The sequence below is a fragment of the Melospiza melodia genome, chromosome Z (assembly GCF_035770615.1).
Source record: "Melospiza melodia melodia isolate bMelMel2 chromosome Z, bMelMel2.pri, whole genome shotgun sequence".
Taxonomy (NCBI): Eukaryota; Metazoa; Chordata; class Aves; order Passeriformes; family Passerellidae; genus Melospiza; species Melospiza melodia.
In genome coordinates, this window is record NC_086226.1 from 42,732,297 (window position 1) to 42,756,487 (window position 24,191).

Consider the following 24,191-nt stretch of genomic DNA (forward strand, 5'->3'; position numbering starts at 1 on the left):
CCCCAGTGTCTTAATAAATATTTAACAGCAGATGATGATGAGGAGGTTTCATATTACTAACACTTCATTATTTTTGTACAACATGCTACAGGCCATTTCTTGGAATATGTAAAGTATTATACTAAATAATTAAAATGAGGCTGTACTTTCCAAACTAAGCCAGACGATACACTTGGTGATTCAGCTACATGGTTTTACAGGGTGTGTTTGCATACTCAATATCTTGCAAAATTTGATCATCCATAAACAGCTTCGCTCAGCTATTAGAATGAATTATTTATTTACACTAGTGCTTCTATTTCAGGCTCTAACTTCATTACAAAATACATACAAAATATTTTAATGTACTAAAGCAGGGTACTGCAGCCAGGTCTCCACCCACAGAGAGCACTTCCCAAGGAAAACAAAGACCTCCCGAGGAATCTTCTTAACATCAAACAACCAGCAAGACTGCCGTTTTGTGGCCCTTTTCCTGAGATTACCTCTTCCCCTGCAGACTTGCTATCCAAGTCACATCCCTGCACATCCCAGAGCTGGAGCTTAGGATCCAGTTCACTATAAACCAGTTGTCTGACTAAAAACCCTCTGGTTTTCTGCTTTCTCCTTTCATCCCTCTACTTCCCTGAAACTTCTATCCATGGAAAAAACACAATACAGGTACAGAATAAATCTGCATATAAGGGGGATAATCCACAAAACTCCAATTTTGTTGATACCACTAATTCCACTGATTCCATAAACCACTACAATGAAGTTGGTGGAACCATAAGTGTGAGAAAAATTAGAAAGATTCAGCCATCATCCTGTTGCTGTTTAGTAAGTCTGCAGTTAATGAAAGCCTGAATATGGTGTGCAGATTTACACCAACACCGGTAGTATCTCAAAAGACAGGGTCAGGCAATCTTTTTTACTCCATTTGTAACCTTAAAGATGTGCACTATTTTAAACTTCCCTCCACAAATGAATGATCTCTAAAGGAGAAGATAATAGAAAGAATAAAATCAGACAGACATTACACAGGATAGGCATTATTTACATTACTGTACAAAATAAAACCAGAATAACATTAGCTGCCTTAATTAAAGGATTATGTTACAGTGCTGCATCTACTGTGGTTATTTTCAGAAATTAGAAAAGTGTTTTGAGATGAGAAAATTAGTAACAGAACAACAAAATCTGACTTCTACAGAGGTGAAAAGCATGTGTGTCTTGAAATATACTAATTGCAGGTGACATATAATGACATATTTTTGACTTTGGTATCACACTGCTGTGTGATTTAATCCCTTTTGCCATTTGCTTTAAACAAATGGCAGTGTTATTCAGGAGAGAGAAAAAAAAAACTTCCTCTCTGATTCATTTCCTCCAAGTATCTCAGAGCCATGGAAATCTTCCAGCAGAGCATGAAAATCAGTGTTTTGTGGTATGGAGAATTTGCTGTTGCCTATTGCAGAGTCAAAAGTAACAGCTCAATTGTTCTAATAAATCAAGGAGATTTTGAACTTGGAAGATGCTGGTGCTGATGTTCCTCAACTTCATATTCTTATATATTTCCATTTAATTTTATTCTCATTATAACTTACAGTGAGCACTGAATGGGTCCTGTGATCACCTCTGTCACCATCTGCACTTAAATTAGTAGGGAAATGTTAAACACAGAAAAATCAATTTAGAATTGTTCTCAATGTGGCATCTAGTCAATTAAAAAAGACAAAAAAATTAAAGTAGCACAAAATATGACACCTGTTCAGGAGGCTCCCTGACAAACGGGGAGCTCCGTGGGTCATATCACCCTTTGCTTTTTAAAAATTTCCCTCTTTCCATCTTTCCAAGTGAAAAAAAATATCAGAAATAATTCAGTCACTGTGAGACAGTGAAAAAAATGGCACTACTAAAAATATTATTAGACATACCAGAAAAAAATAGGTTGAAACATATCTTCACATGCAATTCTCCAAGTGGTAAGGGGCTGGCCTGTCACTGACTCCAAAGGATGCTGTTTTAAAATGTGTGCTGCATGGGACACAGTTACATTCCAGCTTAGAAAAATCAGAAGGAGTTCTGTCAGCAACAACAATATAAAAATTAGTTTACAATGATTATATATGCAGAACTGTGGTGACTTTTTTGGGGGTGCTGCTAATCATTGTTTACCAGGTTCCAAGTGATGAAAGTAATCTTATTTAACTAAGTTCTCATCATGGTATCCCATCAGCCACTTCCAGCACTGGCAGCAGCACTATGCTATCTGAATAAGGCTCCTTGCCAAAATCCAGTGTTGAGTTGGAAGCATAGACAAAGAGCCTGTACCACTTCAGATGGCTTTTTAACACTGGGGTGCAAAGCATATTTCACCTATTTTTTATCACACTTGCATCAGTTTTACACTGTATATATTCCTGACTGCAACAAATTCACCTTAACACAAATAGGATAAAAGAGCCGGGCCTATTGTTCTCAACCTCCCTGATGTAAACACAGAGCAGATACTTTTATACAATGCCATTACACCACAACTTAGGTTAGCTAAGCCTTGGTGGTGGCTTAACCCCAGCCAGAAACCAAGACCCACACAGCCCCCTTTCTTACCAAAATGACCGGGGAAGGGTGAAAGCAGGACAACTCATGGGCTGAGAAAAAGACAGCGTAATAGGGAAAGCAAAGGCTGTGCACACAAGCAAAGCAAACCAGGGAATTAATTCAGTGCTTCCCATGCACTGGCAGGTGTTCACCCATCTACAGGAGAGCCAGGCCCCATCATGCAAAATGGTTACTTGGGAAGACAAATGACATCACCACAAGTGTCCCCCCCTTTCCTGTTTCTTGTCCCCACTTTATACTCTGAGCTTGGTGCCACATGGTCTGGAATATCCCTTTGGTCAGTTTGGGTCACCTGTCCTGGCTCTGTCTCCTCCCAGTGTGGCTGCACCAAAAGCAGAAAAGGCCTTGGCTCTGGGCAAGCCCTGCTCAGCAATGACAAAAACATCTCTGTATTATCAACTCTGTGTTCTGCACAAATCCAAAACACTGCCCCATAGAAGCCACTGAGAAGAAAATTAACTCTACCCCAGATGAAACCAGCACAGACAAAAATGCACTGTTCTAAATGTCGTCTAAATTAACAATGGGAAATCAAAGCAAATGAATCTGATACACAGTTTTAAGATCAGGTTAAACATAGTAATCACCATAATCTGCCTTAGGGAATAGGAAGGAAATTTCATATAAACTATATGTAGTTACAGGATACTACACAGTGTTTCTGGAATCTTTGCTTTTTCTGTTGCCAATTAAATATTCTACATCTCTACAAACCACTTACTTTGATGAAAGCCACTATAAATAAATAATTTTTCCAAAATCAAACAATCTCATTTGTTTACACTCAGCTATGTACAAATTTCTCTCCTTTAAAAAATATTTAAATTACATTAGTCAAATAGAGTCCTCTTTTTGCTCCTTGGGTTTGCATTTGGCTCCTTATGAAGATCACAGGTTTTCCTATGTTCCCCATAAAGATTTAAACTATGTTTATCATTGTGTCACATGTATAGATCCTTCATACTAAATTTCTTAGGTAAAACCTTCCCACGTTCAAGTTTCAGCAGTTTTCCAGATATATCACTTTTCAATTCTATTTCTGCAACTACAGTGTCTGAATTAATGAAGTTAAGGTAGCAGCAGCAAACAATCTATTCACGTCAAAGCTTAAAAGAATTAAACTTGCCCTGATTCCAGAAATCAAAGAGGTGAATTCATAGGTAAATCCTCAGGCATCACCTTGGCTAGTTTTACTTGACATGTCAATTAAATGCAACACTAATTTATTCAATTCTCAGTCTAGTCTGACACAAAACCTATACTTCCCCTCCTTCCTAATTAGCCAAAGTACTTGCTTCTTTCATGCAGATAATTTCATAACCATTACTGTAAAGCATTAACACATTTTTCTTTCAATCATATTTTCCTCCTGTTGACTGACACACCTTTTCCAGTGAGGTTACTTATGCCAGTTTCAGTTCAGTGGGAACTTGCCTGAAGGTCTTTACTGAAGTTCCCTCCCATATAGAACAATGATACATAATCATGATGTTAGCTATGGGAAGACACCTATGTCTTACCTTAGGAAATACGAATGGAAAGTTATGCACTACAGTAATGTAGCCATTTCCATTTCTGTATATTTATGAAGCTTAATTGAATACCACTTAATATATGGTAGAATGCAGTGTGATTAACTCCTTGGAAACGAGTTTAGATGGTGCTTCTCTTTAAATAATTTAAGCGGGTTTTTTTGACTGAGCAGACTTCTTACAAAATGCCTAATAATTCTGTGAAAATTAATCAAACCCAAGAAATTTCTTTTGTGTGCACACAAAACTTTAACTATATACTAGCTCTGGCTATGTATGTATGTGGTGAATGGCTATATGCAGTAAACCATACTCAGTATTTGTTTCTTAGATCTATGTTGACAAATTATTTAAGAATGTTTTTTTTAAAGATGATTATGAGACTTTATACACAAAGCTAGGTGGAAAATGCATGGAAACACACAAAAATGCCATGAAACATTCATCCACGTGAAAATATTGATGATTTTAGCTAACTTTTAAGCTCTTTCCCTCACTGAATTTAAAGATGGCTTTCTTTCAAAGTGATTGGAACTGACTATATCCTGCAGAGGTGTCAGAAAATGGAGGCAAAACTTGGAGATTTTCTGAAACTCTGCTAAATTCTCTGGGGAAGAAAACACGTCCAAAATTACTCAAGAAAAAAAAAAAATCCGTTTCCCAGTATGAAATGTTTGTATTGTTCGATTTGATTGACATTGCTTAGGAACAAGTGATTTGCATAATTTCCACGTGCATGGTCCCTTGGGAAATTCATCACTCTTCTCATTCCCCAGTCCCTCCCTGTACAGTGGTCCAGATGCAAGACAGAAGCAAGTCTGAATCATGCAGACTCATGCGCTGCATGATCAGAGCAGAAAATTCTTGTCACCTTCTCAGTAACAAATGCAACCATAGAATGTGATGTTACATCTCTCTGAGGGGAGGCTTCCAGCCCTGCCTGCTCCAGCAATGCAGTGGTAGGCTTCACAGCATCATCTGAACCATCAGAATGCTGCAAGGATTTGCTTCACTCCTTTGCATAAGGTGTCTTGTGTCACCATCCAGGCAGTACCTGCACGTTTTGCCAACACAACTTGGTCAGACACACTGGCCTCTTGGGCGGGCTCTGGAGACAGAGCTTGTCCCCAAGAGTGATGGGACTGCCTTGGTGCCCTGCCACCCGGGCAAGATAACGATGCCTACACAGTATGCATTGTCAACAGCTGAACACAAAGCTGGTCCATTGTGTCTTGAGACAAAGGTGCTCCACCAGCTTATCTCAGAATCAGTGCAATTTAACTGGTACAAGCCAGTTTAATTAAAAGAGATGCTCTCATGTGGGCTCAACAGAAAGTATCCTGGTTAGTTTCTATCTGTATGCCTGCCAGTGCAAGCTAAGCCACTTTTGAGAGGTTTAAACCCACATATGTGTTCCTTTTCAAATTCACACTAACTAAAATTACAACCGCAGCCAAACTAGAACGAGTTTCACCAGGCATTATTTAGGCATTTTTAGAAATATTAATCTCTTATACTAATCAGCTTGGTTTGCTGATTGTAGTGATGTGACTAGCCTGCCCTACCTTTGGTTATAACATGCTGTTTTGGCAATCCACATACCAAAGACTAGTAAGGCTGTACTGGATGTCTGTTTAATTCATTACAAGGAGTACTAAAGAGCAAGTTCCTTAATCACCGATGTAAGACAATTTTCCATTGTGCCTGTGTATGTTTTCAGTTCCTAATTCTGCTGCCCACTGGTCTTTGCTGTGACCTGCAAGCTGGTGTGACAACAGAAGTTATTCTGCACTGCCAACTGCACAAAAATGGGAGCTCAGGCACTGCTGCAGCATTGCCATGCCACGTCTCCTGAATTTCACAACTGTGGAGAAAACCCCACCAGATCATTTAATCCCTTACCCCAAAAGTGCACCATTGGCCCCCAAGACTTTTAGCAGCTGTGTTTTTACATCCTGGTCTACAACTCACACTAATGAAAGAAGTTAGATCAAAACTAATATTGTGCAAAATGAGAAATAAACCCCAGATAGTTTAGAGTTTCTCATAAGTTTTTAAGACCTTCAAGGAATTTTCAGTGCATGCAGTGCTCAGATAGGCAGCCTCTTCCACCCATTTTGGTAGCCACCATCAGTAACTGCCATGCAGCCTACGTATCTTTGGGGGTACTGGTAAAATGCAGGAATAAAGAAAGATAAGGCAGTAAGAGTTACTGATGTAACTTATTCAAACATTATATTATTCCTTAGAAGAGATAGATACCACTGTCTGTCCACAGATCTTTCAAGATATTTTCATTCCTTAATGAAGTAAGAAAAGGTGTTCGAACACTGACTGTCATCCTAAGACAGGAAATCAAAAGCTATTTTAACCAGAAACCATCAAGTAATGCACATATGTTCTCAAAGAATCAATAAAATACACTTGACGAAGAGTGATTTCTGCTCACAAAAAAATAAGTCAAAAAGCGTTGAGAAAAGACTGAGAGAAAAACACATTCTGAGTACTACTATGCAGACACAAAAAGGAGTTTCATAGGGTTTTTCAGTAATTTTCTGTATTTTTGTTCTGCTGTTTTTCTCACCTACCATGAAAAATCTTGCAAAGAAACATGCAACTGTTTTACCAAAATCTCTTGCTTCTGATATTACTAAGCTTTGTTCCTAGGACTATTCAGCCAGAGAGGGGGCAAACTGCCTGTACTACTTCTTAATTAAATAAAATATTAATTACCATTATTAAAGGAATCCTTGTTGCTTTTGCAGGAAAAAGACATCTGCTGGTAAGGACTAGTGGATTTCCACAGTGCACTAGTTAATGCTGGCTGACAAGAAGTGTCCATTTTGAGGTCCATCTGATTTTCACTAGTCCCTGCTACATCAGAATTTGAGATATTCATCCCATACACACCGTCCTCATAAACAAGAGAAGAATTTGATCTGTTGATTCTTCTGAGAGACACACACACTACAGCTTCATTAAAGTAGAATGCATTTTCACCATGTAAGCTGTCCAATTGATTATGTCCCATTATCTGCAGAAAGAGAAAAAAACCAATTGTTTGGGCTAGCAAGCATATATGGGTAAGTCATGTACACACTGTGTTCACAAAAGCCAGATGAAAAGGGGGAGGTCAGAGGCCAATCCTTTAACCCCTCAGGCGGGCACAATCTTAGATGCCAAATGGTTATGGTTGAGTTGCCAGCTGAAAAATTATGGAGGTGATGGCTTGAAGAAAGGCTCTACAGACTGTCTTGTGAAAACGAGAACCTGAGGGGAAAAAGAAGCTGTCTGGGTCAGTGAGCTTTCCATACGTGGAAAAGCCAGACAAAATGTTTTGATTTTCAGGTACTTTAGAGAAATTATGGAATTCAAGACCACAACCACGAAGCAGGTATTAGAGATGAGGACCTACCTGGCAGGTGAGCACCCAGACAGCTGAGTTCAGAGGCAGACTGCACCCTTCAACCTCAACAAAAACTTAATCATTTTTATTATTAAACACTTAAGTAGTTTTGGGGCTACTTTAAATTGCACCCCCAAATAATAAGCATCTCCAAGGGTTTATACTGTCAGAGATGGTGCCACACACCAACCTCTTCCCCTAGGGGGCTGGTTGTTTCAAGGAACAGGACAGCAGGACCTGATATGTGGGGTTAACAAGAGCCTGATGTTTGTTACTCCTGGAGGTGCACCTTTTCCTCCCTGGAGCTAGTGGTCCAGGAAAAAAAACAGCAACCAAAAACTTCATTAAGTGTTTTATATGCTTAAGCATTACAATAATTAAATATTTCTACAAGATGCAGAGACACAATGGGTCTTACAAACACAGTAGTAAAGCAGAATAAAACACAGATTCTCATATTTATAATTTCTGTCTTCTCAATTTAAGAAACACTTGCCTAACTTTGGGTTTTCTAGGTATCTAGCTTAAAATCACAGAATGATTGAGGTTGGAAAGGACCTCTAGAAGTCATCTGGTCTAACCCCCCTGCAGAAGCAGGGCCACATAGAGACAATTGCCAAGGACCACATCCAGGTGGCTTTTGAAATATCTCCAATGACAGAGACTCCACAACTTCCCTGGGCAACCTGTGCCAGGACTCCATCACCCCCACAAGACAAAATAATTTTCTGATGTTCAAAACGAATCTTTGGTGTTTTTGTTTGTGCCCATTGCCTCTGGTTCTGTCACTGGGTGCCACTGAAAAGAACCTTGCTCCATCTCCTTCAGAACCTCCATTTAGGTGTTTTTATACACTAAAAGGAACTCCCATTAATAAGGAATCCCCATTAATAAGAACCATTTCTTCTCCAGGTTGAACAGTCTCAGCCTTCCTTACTGGAGAGATATCCCTGCCTCTCAAACAGGCACTTCACCAGACACCCATCCTCCTGCCTCTACCTCCTCTCCACCCCAAGCTCTGTGCTTTTCTTGTACTGGGGGAGCCAGACTCCAGGTGTGTCCAGAGCAGAGAGGAAGGATCCCCTCACTTGACCTACTAGCAATACTTTACTCAGAGCAGCCCTGGACACTATGTGCCACCCTTTTAGAAGGGCCCGTTGTTTGCTTATATTCTACACCAGGACTCCAGTCCTTTTCACAGAATCATAGAATCATAAAGGCTGGAAAAGATCTCCAAGATCATTAAGTCCAACCTTTGACCCAACACACCACCATCACATCAACAAAATCATACCATTAACTACCATGTCCAGTCACTTTTTGAACACTTCCAGGGACGGTGACCCCACCACCTCCCTAGGCAGCCTGTTTCAATGCCAGCAAAGAAATTCTTCCCAATGTCCAAATCAAACCTTCCCTGTCATATCTCAAGGTCATTTCCCCTTGTCATCTCACTAACTGCCTGGGAAAAGAGGCTGACTCCCATCTTGCTACAACTTCCTTTCAGGTAGCTGTAGAGAGTCAAGCTGATTTCCAGCAGGTGACCACCAGCATCTACCCATGCATGGGGTTGCTCCTTCTCAAGGGCAGGACTTCGCACTTTCCTTGCTTAAACTTCATGACATTCAAAGAAAACGCTAGGATATGCCTGAATCTCAGCTTCCCACATGCTCACTCATTACTTTAAGAACCAACAAAACCCAGAGATCCTGGCCTATTCGTCAAGGCAGGTTTCTAGGAATGCAGTCAGGGATATTTACAATGGGGAAGCACAAACCTCATAGTCCCCTGTGTGTGAAAAGAGGTCGTTTTGCTGACCATGCTTCCAGTGCCACACGAGTTTCTTCTGCATTTTCACATTGTCTCTTTCCCTCTCCACCATTTTCTGGCCCTCCCGGAGCCTCTCCAGACTCTGCTGGTACTCGTGCAGCTGCAGGGCCAGGCTCTGCCGGCTCTGCTCCAGCAGCTCTTCCTGGGCCCGGCACTCCCGCTCCCGCTGCTGCAGCCGGCCCGCCCTGGCCTCCTGCTCCCGCTGCCGCTGGTCGCATTCTCGCAGCCACCGCTGCTGCTCTTGCTGGAACTGCTGCCTCGTTTTGTCTATGTTGGCCAGTTCCACCCTTTGTTTTTCCACATTCTGATATTTCTCTTGTTCCAAAATGAGGTTCAGCCGAGAACCATGGCTCTGACTGGTCTTCTCATTCTCTTGCAGTAGTAACCTATGGAGCTCTTTGTGGCTCTCCTGGATAGCCAGTGCTGCCTAGACACCACAACAAAATCAGACACAAATGTTTAAATATCAGCATTAATACATTTCTGTGTTTTTACATAGAATCATTATATAAAAATGCTGGAACTTTTTTGGGAGGTTATTCCTCAAGCAAATAGATAAAATTATGTGATAATGCCTTTACATAGGGGTATTTCTAAAATAAAACTCAACTTTTTTGAGCACTTTTTAAAAAGTTTCTGGTTTACACTTAGTATTATAATACATGTTTATGTTACAGCTGTTCATATGCACTTCAATTACAGCTGGGGTCCTGTTCTGTCAGAGGATGTAAAGACACACAGGAAAAATGATATTTCATGGTTGAAGAGGGCAATAAGGCATTGGGAATGCTATATTCACCCAAGTATTCCTAACACAGCTGTGACTTCTACACATAAAACTGTATTGTTTCCAAGTGAGTTCACTGTGGCTTTAAGGCTCTCCTTGCTAACCTGCAACACTGCAGTCCAACTAGCACCAGTCCTAGCGGCACCTACCGACACAGCCATGTCACCAGGACTGTACCACTACACACACCTGACCGAGGTGTCAGTGCAAGCATAAACCTGCCGGATGGTAATGGTTTCAGGTTTGATGTTCCTATTTTACAGTCGGGAGTTCTATATTCCATCCGTCACAAGGATGTTTTGACACTGTTTGCAATAAAGGTTGTGACATCCTCCAGTAACGCAAAAACAAATAGCTGGGATTAAGAAGAAAGAAAAGCAAGAAAACCCTAGATCTGCTGAGGTACTTACTGCACTATGTTTAAAAACTGACATGGGAATCTATTTCAGGAGACATTCCCAGAGAACTCACATAGCCCCACTGCCACGTGCTGTTCACCCCAGAAAGTTTTTTACTTCATGCAATGTACCATCTGCACTTTTCTTCGCTCTTCCTCCAGTATTGGGCCATTTCCAGTGACTTGTAAACAAGACAAGATCCTCTGCTTGTTTCTCAGCACCTGACTCTTCATTCATGGTCTGAGCAGTTAAGGCATGATCCTAACCTTATTTTATTGTCCCTATTTGTTTTTCAATTACTCAAAATTTTTTCTGCGAATTACAGGATTTTTATTTTGCTTTTGTATTGTTTCAATACACTTTACTTCTAAGCACAAGGATTCCAGGATTATTATGAAATTTGCTAAGGGCAAGAGGGTCTAAAAATTAGGTATACTTAGATGAAACATTTAAAAATAGAATTATGAAAGTGCAGCTAAATAAGAAGTAAGTTAAGATATTCAAGCTTAGCATAAAAGAGATAAATACTTCATACTAAGGCTCTACAGTAAGTGAAGTAAGTAATAAAGTAAGTAAGGCCCAAAGTAAGTAAGGCCCAAAGTAAGTGGGATTTAAGCACCTAAAATGGGCTGAGTTTGCTACCTGAGCTACCTGGCCAAATTACTGCTGATTACTAGCCAGGAGAACAGTCTAATCAAAATACAATTTTTTTTTCAATTCTTTGAACTATAATTTCAGAAATCTGTATGTGGAATGACATCAGTTCAAGTGGAGCCATCATTTTATTTTCCTGCTAGGTTTTTGGACTGTAGAGATATCCTCTTTTGGGAGGAGGGACTGATCTCCAAGCAGGTTAATATTATTCAGGTCTTAAAAGAAACCTACCATTGATGTAGAATAAAACTGTATCCTGTGACAACTTATGCAACAGTCAAAAGAGATCAGGATCAATTAACATAATGTCTAAAAGTAGGACAACATGAAAACAATTCTTTAAAAGTAAATTATTAGGACAAACTAATTACTCTCTGAAGTTAGTAGTGGAGTAGTCACCTGCATGCTGTATAAGAGACGGGTTAAGTTCTGGATTGCTTGTACAATCTAGAAAATAAAAGAGAAGGATTTTCAAAGGTTTGACCACTGTTAACTAAATAATTACTACATTCTGTCTGAAGTTTAAATTAACTCACCTCTGTCCCTGTAGATTCTGAAAAATTCATATTTGCTCCCTAAAATAAACACACGTAGGTTTAAAAAGTTGTTTTAAATTTTAAAGTTGTATCATCAAGTTAATTTTTTTTTAACTAGTGGGGACATGTGGCTAGGAAATGTGTACTGAGTCAACCCTTTATGTGGGTATATTAAAAAAGGCAGAAGCAACAATCTGTGAAGACTAATAATACATCAATAATAGAGTTTCCATGGAAATTACTAGAGATTCTGAACACAACTGTACAAATTAAACTATTTCATCTACAATTTTAATCCCTTATGAGTAATGCTACACAGAAAAGACATTTCAATTCATTCTTTGTTTACTTGAGAGTTTTTATATATCCATTGTATATACAGATTTCTGCATATACAGCCCAGTAGGTTAAGATTAATTACAGTAGGACAAAACAGCATAAGAATCTTCAAAATTAGAGATAATAATGTACTAAGAAGCTAGCAAGAAGGCACGTTATTGGAACACAAAAAATCCTTAGGTACCCTGTGAGATGTTATGCCCAGTATATGCTACAAAAGGCACCAGCATGGTCACTACTGTCCTCTGCAGCAAGGCACAGCTGCTTCACACTTTCCATCCTGCTCCCTTTTCCTAAGAAGTTCTCAAAATTTATGGGGTGAAGCTACCCATAATCCCTTCAGCATGAAGAACAGCTCCTTTGAGAAAGATAAGATGAAATGGCGAGAACTGTTTCAAATACAATCCCTTCTGAGACTACACTGACAAGACTTCCTGTATGATTTTTCCTTTTTTTTTTTTTTTTTCAAAGAAGCTGACGAGAGTTTGGGGAATATTTGTTTTCTCTCTGATTCTCTTAAGTTCTCTACTGAGTCTCATTTTCCGCCACAGAGAGCAAAGCATCTGCTACATTTAGATGCAATAACTGAAAATGAAAATGAGAAAGACCAGCCCCCTAAACACAACCCAGCACAGACACCCTTGAGGCAAAGGGAGTACCAGCTGCATCATTTCCTCCACTACTCTTTCTCTCATTATATCTCTTCAGTATTTCCTTCCACTCCCCCTCCACATCTTAACCTCCTCCTTCTCACTGTATCCCCAAGCCATAGAAAAGCTCAGCTCTCCTGTGAAAGCTGAGTATTTTGTGTGGATGTCTTTGTGCAGCACAACAATGGACTCAAGATAGTTCTGCTCCTCCTTAGCTGTAGGGTGTGCAGTGGGTAAGGAGGCAGCACAGGGCCAGGAGGGAGAGAAAGGAGATAATGCTGGAAGGGTGAGGAAGAGTGAACAAGGGAGAGCCTGCACACTGAACAAGAGCAGGGTTTCCCTCAGGTTTTTAAGCTCTTTTTAACTGAAAATGGATGCACACAGGGGGAAGGTTTGTCTGGTATTGGCTTGACCAAGGAGTTGCAAGTGGCCAGTCCCAGTGCCCATGGTCCCCTCACTGCAGCACCACTTGAGTGCTAGGACATGAGGCTGAGGAAGGCTTAGCTGAGCTGGCACATCCCTGCAAGTCCAGCTAGGAGGGAAGCAGTAATTTCAGGTGTTTAAATGTGCTGAAGGCCACCTCTCTGCCTCTCCTCCTGATCACCTTGGTTCAGACAGATGAGGATGGTCAGATTCCAGGGCAGGCTGCGCTGTGCTTTGAACAATGCCTGGGCAGATACACTTAAAAGGCAGGAGCAGGGGAGACAAGATGGGGATCACTTCTCACAGCTGCCCACTGGGGAGCCCTCACGTTGCAAGGACAATGCTCTTCCTTCCAGTATCTAGTCAGCATCTAACCTCCAAGCTGGGAGCTCTTGGCCCCCTGTCCAGCTCCTGTTTTCCCAAGCTAGTTGGGCTGAGTTCAGAGCCGTCACCCCACAACCCTGGGACGGCACACCCACCTCTCTGGAAAGCCCTTGCCTTGCTTGTTTTCTTTGCTCATTCTGCCACCTCCTGGCAACTCTGATTCTGACATGGTATCAGAAGATGTGATACATGCCTTCCCGAACAATAGGCCATAAATAACAGGATGATGACTTAGAGTGGAAGAGTTGGAGGCAGGTCCCTCCAGCTTTATGAATAGGCATAACTTCAAAGTTAGAGGAGCTTGCTGAAGGCCTTCTCCAGTCAAATCCAGGAAACCTCCAATGGTAGAGACACCCACAACCTCTTTGGACAAGCATTGCTCCTTGATCATCCTTGCACTGATTTTTTTTTTCCTTATATACACTCATAATTTCCCTTGCTGCAACTTGTAATTTCCCTTATGCAACTTGTAATCCCTTTGCTGCACACTTCTGAAAAAGAAAAAAGCCCATCTCTACCTTCTCTATAACCCCAATGGCAAAGTTTTCATGTAGAGATTCTGCAATTTTTAGCCGGCTATATCTGAGCCCCTCCACCCTCTCTAGGTTCTATACCTCTTCACCTGCTCCCTCACTTTGTTTTCAAACAATTTTTTCCACTCACATTCTTCATCTTGCTCCCTTCTATCAGCACTCTGATAAGTAAGATGATCTAGTGCTAAGCATATATATTTGCTTAGCACTAGAGAGATTAGTGTATTAGCAAGAGTATTCTCAATATAGAAAACAAACAAACACAAGGTTTTGGGCACACAAGCCCTCTTTCAGACCTGATGCAAATACAGTATGTTAGTGCTAAACTTTTCAGCAAAGTTTTCTTTCCATTTCAAAGTCTGTATCTTACATTCTTGTTTCTCCCCTTTATTCCTTTTGCGATTCTTATTCTCTACCTAAGAACTACGTTGTTACAGTTCACTTTATTTTCACACAGTAATTCATGTTGCTTACTCCAACACTCCACTGCTACATAAAATTTGTCATTCCTAGTCTTGCCCAGAACTGATTTTTGATTCTGCTTTTCTCCCCAGATTTGCTTATTAGCTATAGGACTTTGAAAAATGGGCACTTTCTCTTCTATTCTCTAATTGCTCTATTCTGTTTTGATTTAAATTCTGAAGCAAGCTGGTGTAAAAACATTGATCCTATCTTGTGCTTGTTCTGAGGACGAAGTTCTTCCAATGCACAAGTGTTCCTTGCATTAGCTGAGGACTCTGTCACTGCAGGAGACTTTCATCATCCTGGAAACAGGAACAGCCCATACAAGTGGTTTGAAAACACTGCCTGCTATTACAACTCACTGATCTTAAGCCTTGAAGAAAAATCATTCTGTGCTTGGATTGTTTATGGCTGCTTTTTAAAATTTTATTATCAATTGCTGTGACCTCTATTACACTGAATTACCTGGATCTGAGTGAAAATCCCCATAAAAATTTGAATAGCATGTACATGCACAGTGCCCAGTGCCGTGTGCAATGCAGGAAGAAAAACTGTTTGCAATACCTTATCCTTAAGATCACCTGCCATTTCCTTTTCAACACTGAGATCAATTTCTGGTGATTCTTCAGTTTCTTTTCTTTCTGCATCTAACAAATAAAGCCCCAAGAAAATTCATAAGAAAGGTATCAAAGCATATATTGACTAGAAAAACAAAGAGCATGCTTTTCTACAGCTACTCAGGACTATGAGAAAGTGATTTTTATAGTTTGTAGTTACATAATGGATCCTAGGCTGGGGAAAAACTAATTTGCAAGCCATGATGGCACACATGGCTCAACTCAGTTTTCCTACCATACAAATTAGCACTATTTCATTTATGAAAGGTTGGAGATAAGTGTAACCATAACACTAAAAATGCTCTGTAGCAATGTTTTTTACACAACTTTAGTCACAAATTTGTTGTGAGAAATTAATGCCACCCTTTGCAGCTGAAATTATTGGAATATTAATCCCAGTTTTCAACCCTCCTGACAATAAGAGAAATAGCCTATATTGCAACATAGACTTGGTGCAGAGCTTAACGACAATGACAAGAAAGTGTACTTTCAACAAAGCTATGTAACAATTTACACTACCTGAGCATTTGCCCAAAGACAACTTCTATTACATTATTTTCTATTGATTCTGTCCTAAACCATGGAGGCTTCCCAAAAAAACAGTCTGGTATCAATTATTTTAGCACTCTAAAGATGTAAAAGCATCAAATTTTACTCACCACCCAGAACAGATTCCAATATTTCATTGGTAGCAAATCTATGCTTGACACTTAATTCCTCAGTACTTTCCTCTGGTGATCTGTCTGTTTCACTCACTTGTGATGTTGTTACAGCAGTGTGGAGACTTTCAACTAAAGAGGAAAACATGCAGAATTACACACATCCCTTAAATAGCTCCTTAGTGCATGAATGCACTCAATGACATAGAAATGTTTGAACATGGAATAATTTAGCTTGTAAGGGACTTTCAGAGGTCACCTAGTCCTGCACTTCACGGAAACCTGGTCAGTCTAAATTGTGTTGCTCAGAGCATTGCACAACAAGCCTTTAATGCCTCCAAAGATGGAAACTTCAAAGTCTCCCTGAGCAATCTGTTCCAATTTTTTAACACTCTCATAGCATTTCATTTTTAATTTTAGTTAATTGGAATTACCTCTGTTTCATCACAGGACTACTGTCTCTTGTCCATGTGTTCTTTTTTATTGTCATGCGCCTCTGCAAAAATCCAGCTTCTCTATATCCTCCCATTAAGCTGCTGTGGACAGAAATGAGATCCCACCAAGCCAGCTACCTCAGCTTGTCTTCAGACATCATGCCCTCCCGCCCTCTAGTCATTCTGGTGCCTTTCACCGGATTTGTTCTACTTTGTCAATGCCTCCCTTGGCCAGGGAAAGTGCAGCATTTGTCATGGCAGCCCAGACAGGACTTGCCAGGGTTAAGTAGAGGAAGAATCACCTCCCTCAACTTGCTGGCAACTCTCCTCCTACTGCAGCAGGCCAGGAAGCAGTTGGGCATCTTTGGCACAAGGGCAACTGCTGCCTCATGGTCAACCTGCTGTCGAGTAGCTCTCCCAGGTCCACTTCTACAAAGGTATTTTTCAGGTCATCAGTGTCCAGTCTGTACCAACATGCAGGATTACATCACCGGAGATGCAGGACTTCGCATTTTTCTTTGTCAAATGTCTTAGTGTACCTCTTACCATTTTCCCCATCTGTAGGGGTCTCTCCAGCTCACTGAATGCTCCACCTCTTGCCATAACAGTCATGGGCTTGCTAAGAGTGTACTCAATCCTGAGGTTAACTGCATTAATAAAAGTGTTGAACACTACTGGTCTCAGGATACACCCCCTAAAAGAATCCCCTAATAACATGACACCAACTGGATGTCATATGTCATACAACTGACCCCTTCAGCCCAGCAGTCCAGCCTTTCTTCCACCCAGTTAAGCAGTTTACATCAATTCAGATGTAAGCACACTACAGACAGTGCAAACAGTGTGGAAGGTCTGAGAAACGTCAAGGTAACCAACATGCACCCTTCTCTCACCTTAAAACCTGTCAGGTTAGTTAGACACAGCTTGCCTTAATTAATCCATGACAGTTGTTCCAAATCATCTTCCTGTCTTTCAGGTTCTTGGAAATGCCTTCCAGGAGGATTATCTCAGAGATGCTGGTGAGACTGACTGTTTTTTAGCTCTCTATATATTTCTTCTTGGAATGTGAGGCTTGCTTTCTTCAAGTCATCAGGAACCTCTCCTGATCACTGTGACTTTCAAAGTCAACAGAAAACAGCCTCACAGTGACATTGGCCAGCTTGCTGTGCAGCCTTGGATTTATCCAATCTCATCTCATGGATTTGTGTATACCTAATTTGCTTAAGTACTGTGTAATTCTGTCTTTGTCTACTGTAAGCAACGCTTTATTCCCATAGAGCCTGCTATTAGCTCAGGAATCTAGTATTTCCATCCTGGAAAATGATCCCCACAACTTGTCTATAATGTAAACAACTGTAAGCTCACAGAAAGTGTTGTAGAGTCCCGAAATCCAAGACATCATCAACATCAACAACAGCTTGAGAGAAAGCGAAAAGTACAGAAGTGGGTAGAATAAGGTGTATAATAAGTATAGGCTTCCATTTCAAGTATTTTCTGTTTCATCACTGACTTACTACCCTACACAAATTTAATCAATTTTATCAATAAAATGCTCTTTGACTTTATAATGATGATGAAGACCAAGTTCCACTGTTATAGGTTGAAATGTTGCTAGTAGCACACAGTTCCCAATTTAGGTGATGCTAAAATCAGGACTCTGTTTACCAGTGCTCCTTTCCACTAAGTTTAGGAGAAGTTTAGTTGAAGATCCAGCTAGGGAAGGTATCTACAAATACCATTCCCTTCCTTCCTTTGTAGGACAGCACTATAGATGGTGCGGCCATCTACCAATATCCTGTGAGATAGCAGGCAGAAAAAACAGGGCTCCTACAGCAATTGTGGCAGGTGTTTCTTGGGAGAAATTTGATTTGCTCTGTAGGTGATCATACAAGATTCTGAAGTGACATCAAAATCAGCCAAGGTAGGTGAAAGTTGGGGACCAGGTGCAATATCATACAGCATCCAAGCTTCTCCCCTGCTGCGCTTCACAGAGCTGTACTGTGAGGACAGCTAAGAACCTAACACCACGCCCCTGCCTGCATATTTGATGCTATGCCCTAAACATATCCGCTATTTTAAAATCTGGCAGGTACCATCTCCTGTATCTGACAACAATAAATGCAGCAGATTTTTTTCTATGCCCTTTGGCAATTTTTGACACTGCCACTTCTTGAGACTTGGCAGAATTGCAACACAAGGCCACATGTCTGCACTTGGTTACCTTAAAATATCTGCCCACATGAAGAGCCATCAATCCATTCTTCCAGTGCAAACTCACCTTCTCTGAGTGCTGCTGCCAGCAGTGAAGCAGCCTGTGGAGTTTCTCCAGAATCAGGTTTGATAAGTAGGTGAGGTTCTACATGGACATCGTCAAACCCACACATATCTCCCAGTTCTGCATAGATACACAACTTTTCTTCTAAATAACTGCAGATTTGCTGGTCCTGGTTACTCAGTGATTCTGTCAACCAAAAATTGAACAGTGCAGAAATTGAAAACTGTGGTCATTTTTTATGCTGCAGGGAAAGCATGCTCCCCATTCACCTTTCTAATCTTTTTGCCATGTAGGAAGTGCTAATTCAAGTTAAGCTTCATTTAAGTGGCCAGGACCCAAATTCATCCAAGTTCATCCAAGTCTGTCCAAATGAAAGCTAACATATACCCTTGCAGAGTCTAGGCCAAAGCCCTACCCCAATGAAGTGCCTTTGGCTGCCCTTTCTGGCCCTTATTACTGCTCTTGTCTCACAACAACCTGCTAGTTCTACCTCCTGGAAAAGCACTTGGCTCATGTGTGCTAATAACTCAGGGCCTCAACCTCAGAGAACACCTACTTTCAGCAGAGGATGTGGCTCTCAATAGGACAGACATTGCTGCAATTTCTCTCCTCATTGCAGTATAAAGATGTGGGAGTTAGGTGTAGGGGCATCAAGGAACCAGAATTTATCCTTATTAGCTATATTTGCAGATAAAAATATTAGCAGCAAAGGACAAAGTGCCATAAACAAGCAAAAAGCCACACAATTTCGAAGATTCAAGGTATTTTCGCAAACCCAGAACTACTTGGTCCTGATGCTAATCTGTGAAATTCAGTGTTTGTTTTGAAAACATCAATTTTTACTTTTATTTTTTAGTTACAGAAATGTAGCAAAAACATTAAAGTGTTTGAAAAAACATTCTCTTTTACTACACTTACGTTATACCATTCGACCACCTCATCTGTCTCTGCTCTGACTCTGCCTGTTGAGCCACTTTGAACACATCAGCCAGTATACTAATTCATCCTGAATGCTGAATTCATCTGATGCTGGAGCTCTCAGAGCAACAGGAAAGGATACCACACCTTGATATTTCTGAATTCTGTATGCCTTGGCCTCAGCAATACGTCTGTCCTCATCAGATTGACTCATTTTTACTTCTTCTTCTTCCTCTGGACAACTTCAAAGATAAAAGACAAAGGTGGATAAAGCAAGATCTGCACATCATATATTCATCTTCAATACAATATTTTGTTCACAATAAACAGAACACAACACCAGCACCTTTTGCAATAATCCAGAAGCATGCCATTTGTCTGCCTCTTTAAGAAGCAGCAAGTGGACATCAAGCAGACTGAAGGACTCCTTATTGCTCTGTACGGCTGCACTGAGCAGAGAGAGTGGCTGGTGCGCACCCACAGGTCTGCTGTCCCAAGCAGAACCTTGGGCCCATCAGAAGCAATGTTTTCCCCACCATTCTTAATGAGCTGATGCCAAGATAACAGTCATGAATTGTGATTTTCTCAAAATGGTTGTATGGACACCTGCAGGACCCTGGAAGGCAGACAGTGCCAAAGGCAAAGGTGGGGGAAGGCTGGTAAAATGGCTGGTAAGGATGTCTAATGAGGAACAGAAAGGGTCTGTTGATTCAGTGGGAAACCAGGAGGAATATGGGAAGTATGGCAGGGGTGATTAAGAGGTTTTAGCACCTTGAGCTCAAAGGAAAACCCAAATTCACAGATAGACCCAGTACAATGGAGAACAAAGAACATCCTGCCATGAATATCCAACCAACCTCCCATCTGCTTTGGACTACCAGCATGAAAACCAAACCCCTTTTTCCCTACCTTTCCACTGCCTCTTGAATATGCCTCATCCAGTTGTTACGTTCTTCTTTGGAGCTGGTATGAACCTCATACATCTCAGGCCCCACAGATGAAGCACTGATCAGAAACATCCCCCTTTCTTCATTGGCTACCTCTCTTACAATGAGCTTCTGAAGGGAGATAACTGAGGGCTTCTGGTCCTGCAGGAAACAGTCAAAGCACACACATAATAAATTACTTTCTTATAAAACACCACACTCTAGGAAACACATGAGTTTTCACTAGTTCTGGTATAGTCAGACTACTGAAAGTTTTGAGTAATCAGACATTCTTTTAAACTATTCTTTAAAATATGTTACACTGTCAACAAAAAAATTAAGCACTAGATATGTGCTCAAAAGAAAATCTCAGAGGCTCACTGATACTGAGACACAATATTCATATAATGTTTGTATTTATATAGTTTGGGAACTTCTTTCCATGACTTTTCATGTCTTTTATGTGTGTTTACTACTATATTTTCAGTAAAAACTGTTCTTCTGTTTGTTTTATGGAACAAAAAAATTAAAATTTGTATTAGACAACTGAAAGAGCCTGCATTACTTCCCACCTTCACAGTCATGTAAGGCACAATATTAAAGATAAACTTCTGTTATTTTTATCCTTCTCCACAAAAAATTTACTTTTAAAAAGAAATTAAATTTTCTATATACTGATATACAATGCCAGGATTTTAGAAAAAACATAAGTTATGTGGGAATGAGCTGGATAACGACCTAAGTTTTGGAAAGATACAAGTAAATGTGCAACATGTGTGTTAAAATATCTGATAATATACTCACAACAGCTGCAAAGATGTATTTTTGATCCTTTTCTTGTAAGAACAGTAGTACATCAGTGAGAAGCAGAGCTAAGGTGTCTTAAAATGAGAAATGGAAAATAATGGCTTTTAATTAAAATTAGTGCAATCAGTGTTAAATTCTTACTTTATCTTTTTAAAATAAAGGGAGAAGCCCTGATGAAGAAATATCTTGTAGAATCCTACAGCAAACTAAACAGGAAATATCTGAATTAGCCCATGGTCTGCATGAAGCACTTGCACATCCCTGCTTGATATCTCCCAGGACAGTGCACCATGCTGCAACAGGCCCAGGGAAAAAATAAATCCTTGTACCAACAGCAGTACAACTTCCCTAAGCCTGACAAAGACTATCTTACATAACCTTGCTTTGTCTGTGCTGTAACTCACAGCACAGTATTACACTGGTAAAAACATTTCTAGAATAATGATCAACAGACAGCTTTATAAAGTTGTACAGCAAAAACTGTACTAGTGTTTTTTCCTAAAAAAAAGCCCAAACCCTAATACAAGATTAACACCAAAAATCAAAATCTGAGCTTGCATGTAAAAATTGTGCTCCAGCCAATTGTGGCTTCAGAATTTCTTTTCTACTACGGGTGTCTCATTACCACTGAATTGTTAATAAGCTATTTTCAATGGCAAATACTGCGAACAATAAAATGTACAAGCGAAAACATTATATTATGAAATGAAATTGAAAAACAAAAAACTTGAAGGAGGGGATTGGAAGAAGAAATGCAAATGGTATTGTATGTGAATTTGTGTTCTTACACAGTTTACTCACAGCTTCTGGAACTGATCATCCAGAATTGGCAATACCATTACCTCAGACATTCTTATTTTCAATATAGCACAAGAAAGTATTTTCACTCTTTAACCAATCTTTGAATGTTATTTGCAAATAAAGAGTTAAAGGACTTTACTTCTCAGATGAAATACCTTTGAACCGACCAGTGGCTGTCTTCCAATACACTAAGCCTTCATGAAGAAGTATCCTCTCTTTCCTCATCAAGTCTTGCTTCCTAAAAACATGGCCATTTTTCAGCTTCGTGTATGTTTTGTTTTCAGTTCTACAGAGAATTTCCAACAGCTTTTGCTTTTTCTCATACTCATTCACTTTCAAATCTACTGTTGCTATTATATCCTTAATTAGATGAAGGGCTTTGCACAAGTCTTTATGTTCTTCTGTTCCTTCTGTATGAAACAAAAAAAAATAAACAACATGACACTAGTCACCATGTTCAAAAGAAGATATAATTCCTTGATTTCTAGAAACAATCAGCATGATGCAAAACTCAATTGATAAATTTATCAATTTAAATTTGAACCTTGCAACCATTTTACTAGAATTATTAGAGGTATAGAATTATTAGAGGTATATACCTTTGACTCACCTATTAAAAGATGGCCAGTACCTCAGATTTATTCATTAGCCAAAAAACCACGTTGAATAGTTTCTGACATATTTATGAGGTGTGAACGCTCAAAAAATAAATCAGTGGCCAAGTATATCATATAGCATATTATTTTTCTGGCTAAACAAAGTACCCTTGAAACAGGATTACAAGTACAAAGGATTTGCATTGTATATGCAACTTTCTACAATGCTTATTTACTGCCCATTTAGGGGGCAATATCTGTAAGTTAATAGTAATTGTAAAAAGTTATACTAAGTTCCAGAGAGCATTCAAGCTTTGCCTGAAAAAACAGAGAGTAATTTACAAAATGTTTGCCCAGCCCTACTTAGAAAAAGTTCCTCCAGAATAAATTCCAAAGGTACACATGTATCTGAGCTAGTTCACATACTTCAGTCAAGGTCTTTTCCTAAAACAAGTATGTTCTTCTGGACTTCTATGGCCTACCTGGCTGGAATGTCAGAAATCTTCACCTAGAAGATAGACAAGACGTATATACACCAGACAGCCCTGTTCAGGTGACATTTGCCTGAACAGTAGGTATTTATGTTGCTCTGGTTGTATCTCTACAGAGCAGTAAATTTAATCTTTTGTGATATTGTAGCTGTGCAAATTCCTTATGTTAGAATTGTGCTAGGATTTCAGACATGAAGCTACACTTTAGCTTTTATTTACCTTTTGAGTATTGCAATATCCTTTCAACCAGAACAGGGTATTTGGTGATTCGCTGGGTGACGAGCAAAATGCATTCAGGGATTCCTCGGCGTCGTGCCAACAGGTTGCTATTTCTCAGCTGCACAAATGTAAATATATACCTTAGGTAGTAAATGCATATTAAACCACCAACTGACTAATAAGAAATATGATCTAAAAGCATTAGAATAAGTTAAAACAAATGCTGGGTAATTGGAACCATCCCCAAGGAACAGTTGCTGTGCTGAGGGATGAGGCATACTGTAACAGGAACAGGTGTGTAATACACACTGGATGCCAAAGCATTCTAAAATTTGAAAGAAAACTGTGATTTATCAGCTCACTAGTTAAGGAGAAAAAAACTTTTGCCATTTTTATTAGCCATTTAAAGTGAGTTACTGAATATAATTCCAACCCTAAATCTAAGTAATAGCTATGCAACTTTTTCCTGAGCACTTTGTCAGTAGTGCTCATGATTCCACATTAACTTACTTTAATAAAATTCTGGAACTTCTTGTTTTGTTGCAGCTCTTTGAAGAGATTAACAGCTTCTTTCTGATGGCTACAAAACTCTCCATATATTTTCTCCATTTTAGTTGCATTTTCCTCTGAAAACTAAAGAAATTCATAAGTGGATTGTGCTCAACATTCTATCTAACAGGAAACTGAATTTTAACAAGTGAATTTTGTACAAATTGGGAACTTTTACATTAAGGGTTTATCAAGTTCTCTGAATTTCACTAACCTGTCTGTAGGCCTAAAGAATGAAAATATGCTAACTGTTTTTAGGAGCAAGAAGAGGAACGCAGGCTGGAGAGAGCACAAGCAACCTACACTGTACTCTTGCCAGTAACAGCCGGAACATTATAACAGGATTTCCTTCACCTCTTTTCAA

General features: G+C 39.8%; 1 protein-coding gene across 12 annotated transcripts in view; it reads right to left on the reverse strand.

Annotated features, from left to right (window-relative positions):
- ARHGEF28 (Rho guanine nucleotide exchange factor 28) overlaps positions 1-24,191 on the reverse strand; it is a 117,420-nt gene that overhangs the window by 10,670 nt on the left and 82,559 nt on the right. For 10 of the 12 annotated variants that reach the window (XM_063179675.1, XM_063179677.1, XM_063179679.1 and 7 more), the window contains 13 exons: positions 23,789-23,911; positions 23,279-23,396; positions 22,128-22,382; positions 21,169-21,245; positions 20,348-20,526; positions 19,586-19,680; positions 18,524-18,706; positions 15,812-15,943; positions 15,100-15,182; positions 11,745-11,783; positions 11,608-11,655; positions 9,317-9,796; positions 6,867-7,167 (listed from right to left, as the gene is read on the reverse strand). In XM_063179675.1, the coding sequence (XP_063035745.1) occupies positions 6,867-7,167; positions 9,317-9,796; positions 11,608-11,655; positions 11,745-11,783; positions 15,100-15,182; positions 15,812-15,943; positions 18,524-18,706; positions 19,586-19,680; positions 20,348-20,526; positions 21,169-21,245; positions 22,128-22,382; positions 23,279-23,396; positions 23,789-23,911 (2,113 nt within the window). The remainder of the gene's footprint in view (positions 1-6,866; positions 7,168-9,316; positions 9,797-11,607; positions 11,656-11,744; positions 11,784-15,099; positions 15,183-15,811; positions 15,944-18,523; positions 18,707-19,585; positions 19,681-20,347; positions 20,527-21,168; positions 21,246-22,127; positions 22,383-23,278; positions 23,397-23,788; positions 23,912-24,191) is intronic. The other 2 variants (XM_063179684.1, XM_063179685.1) reach the window with 2 other exon arrangements.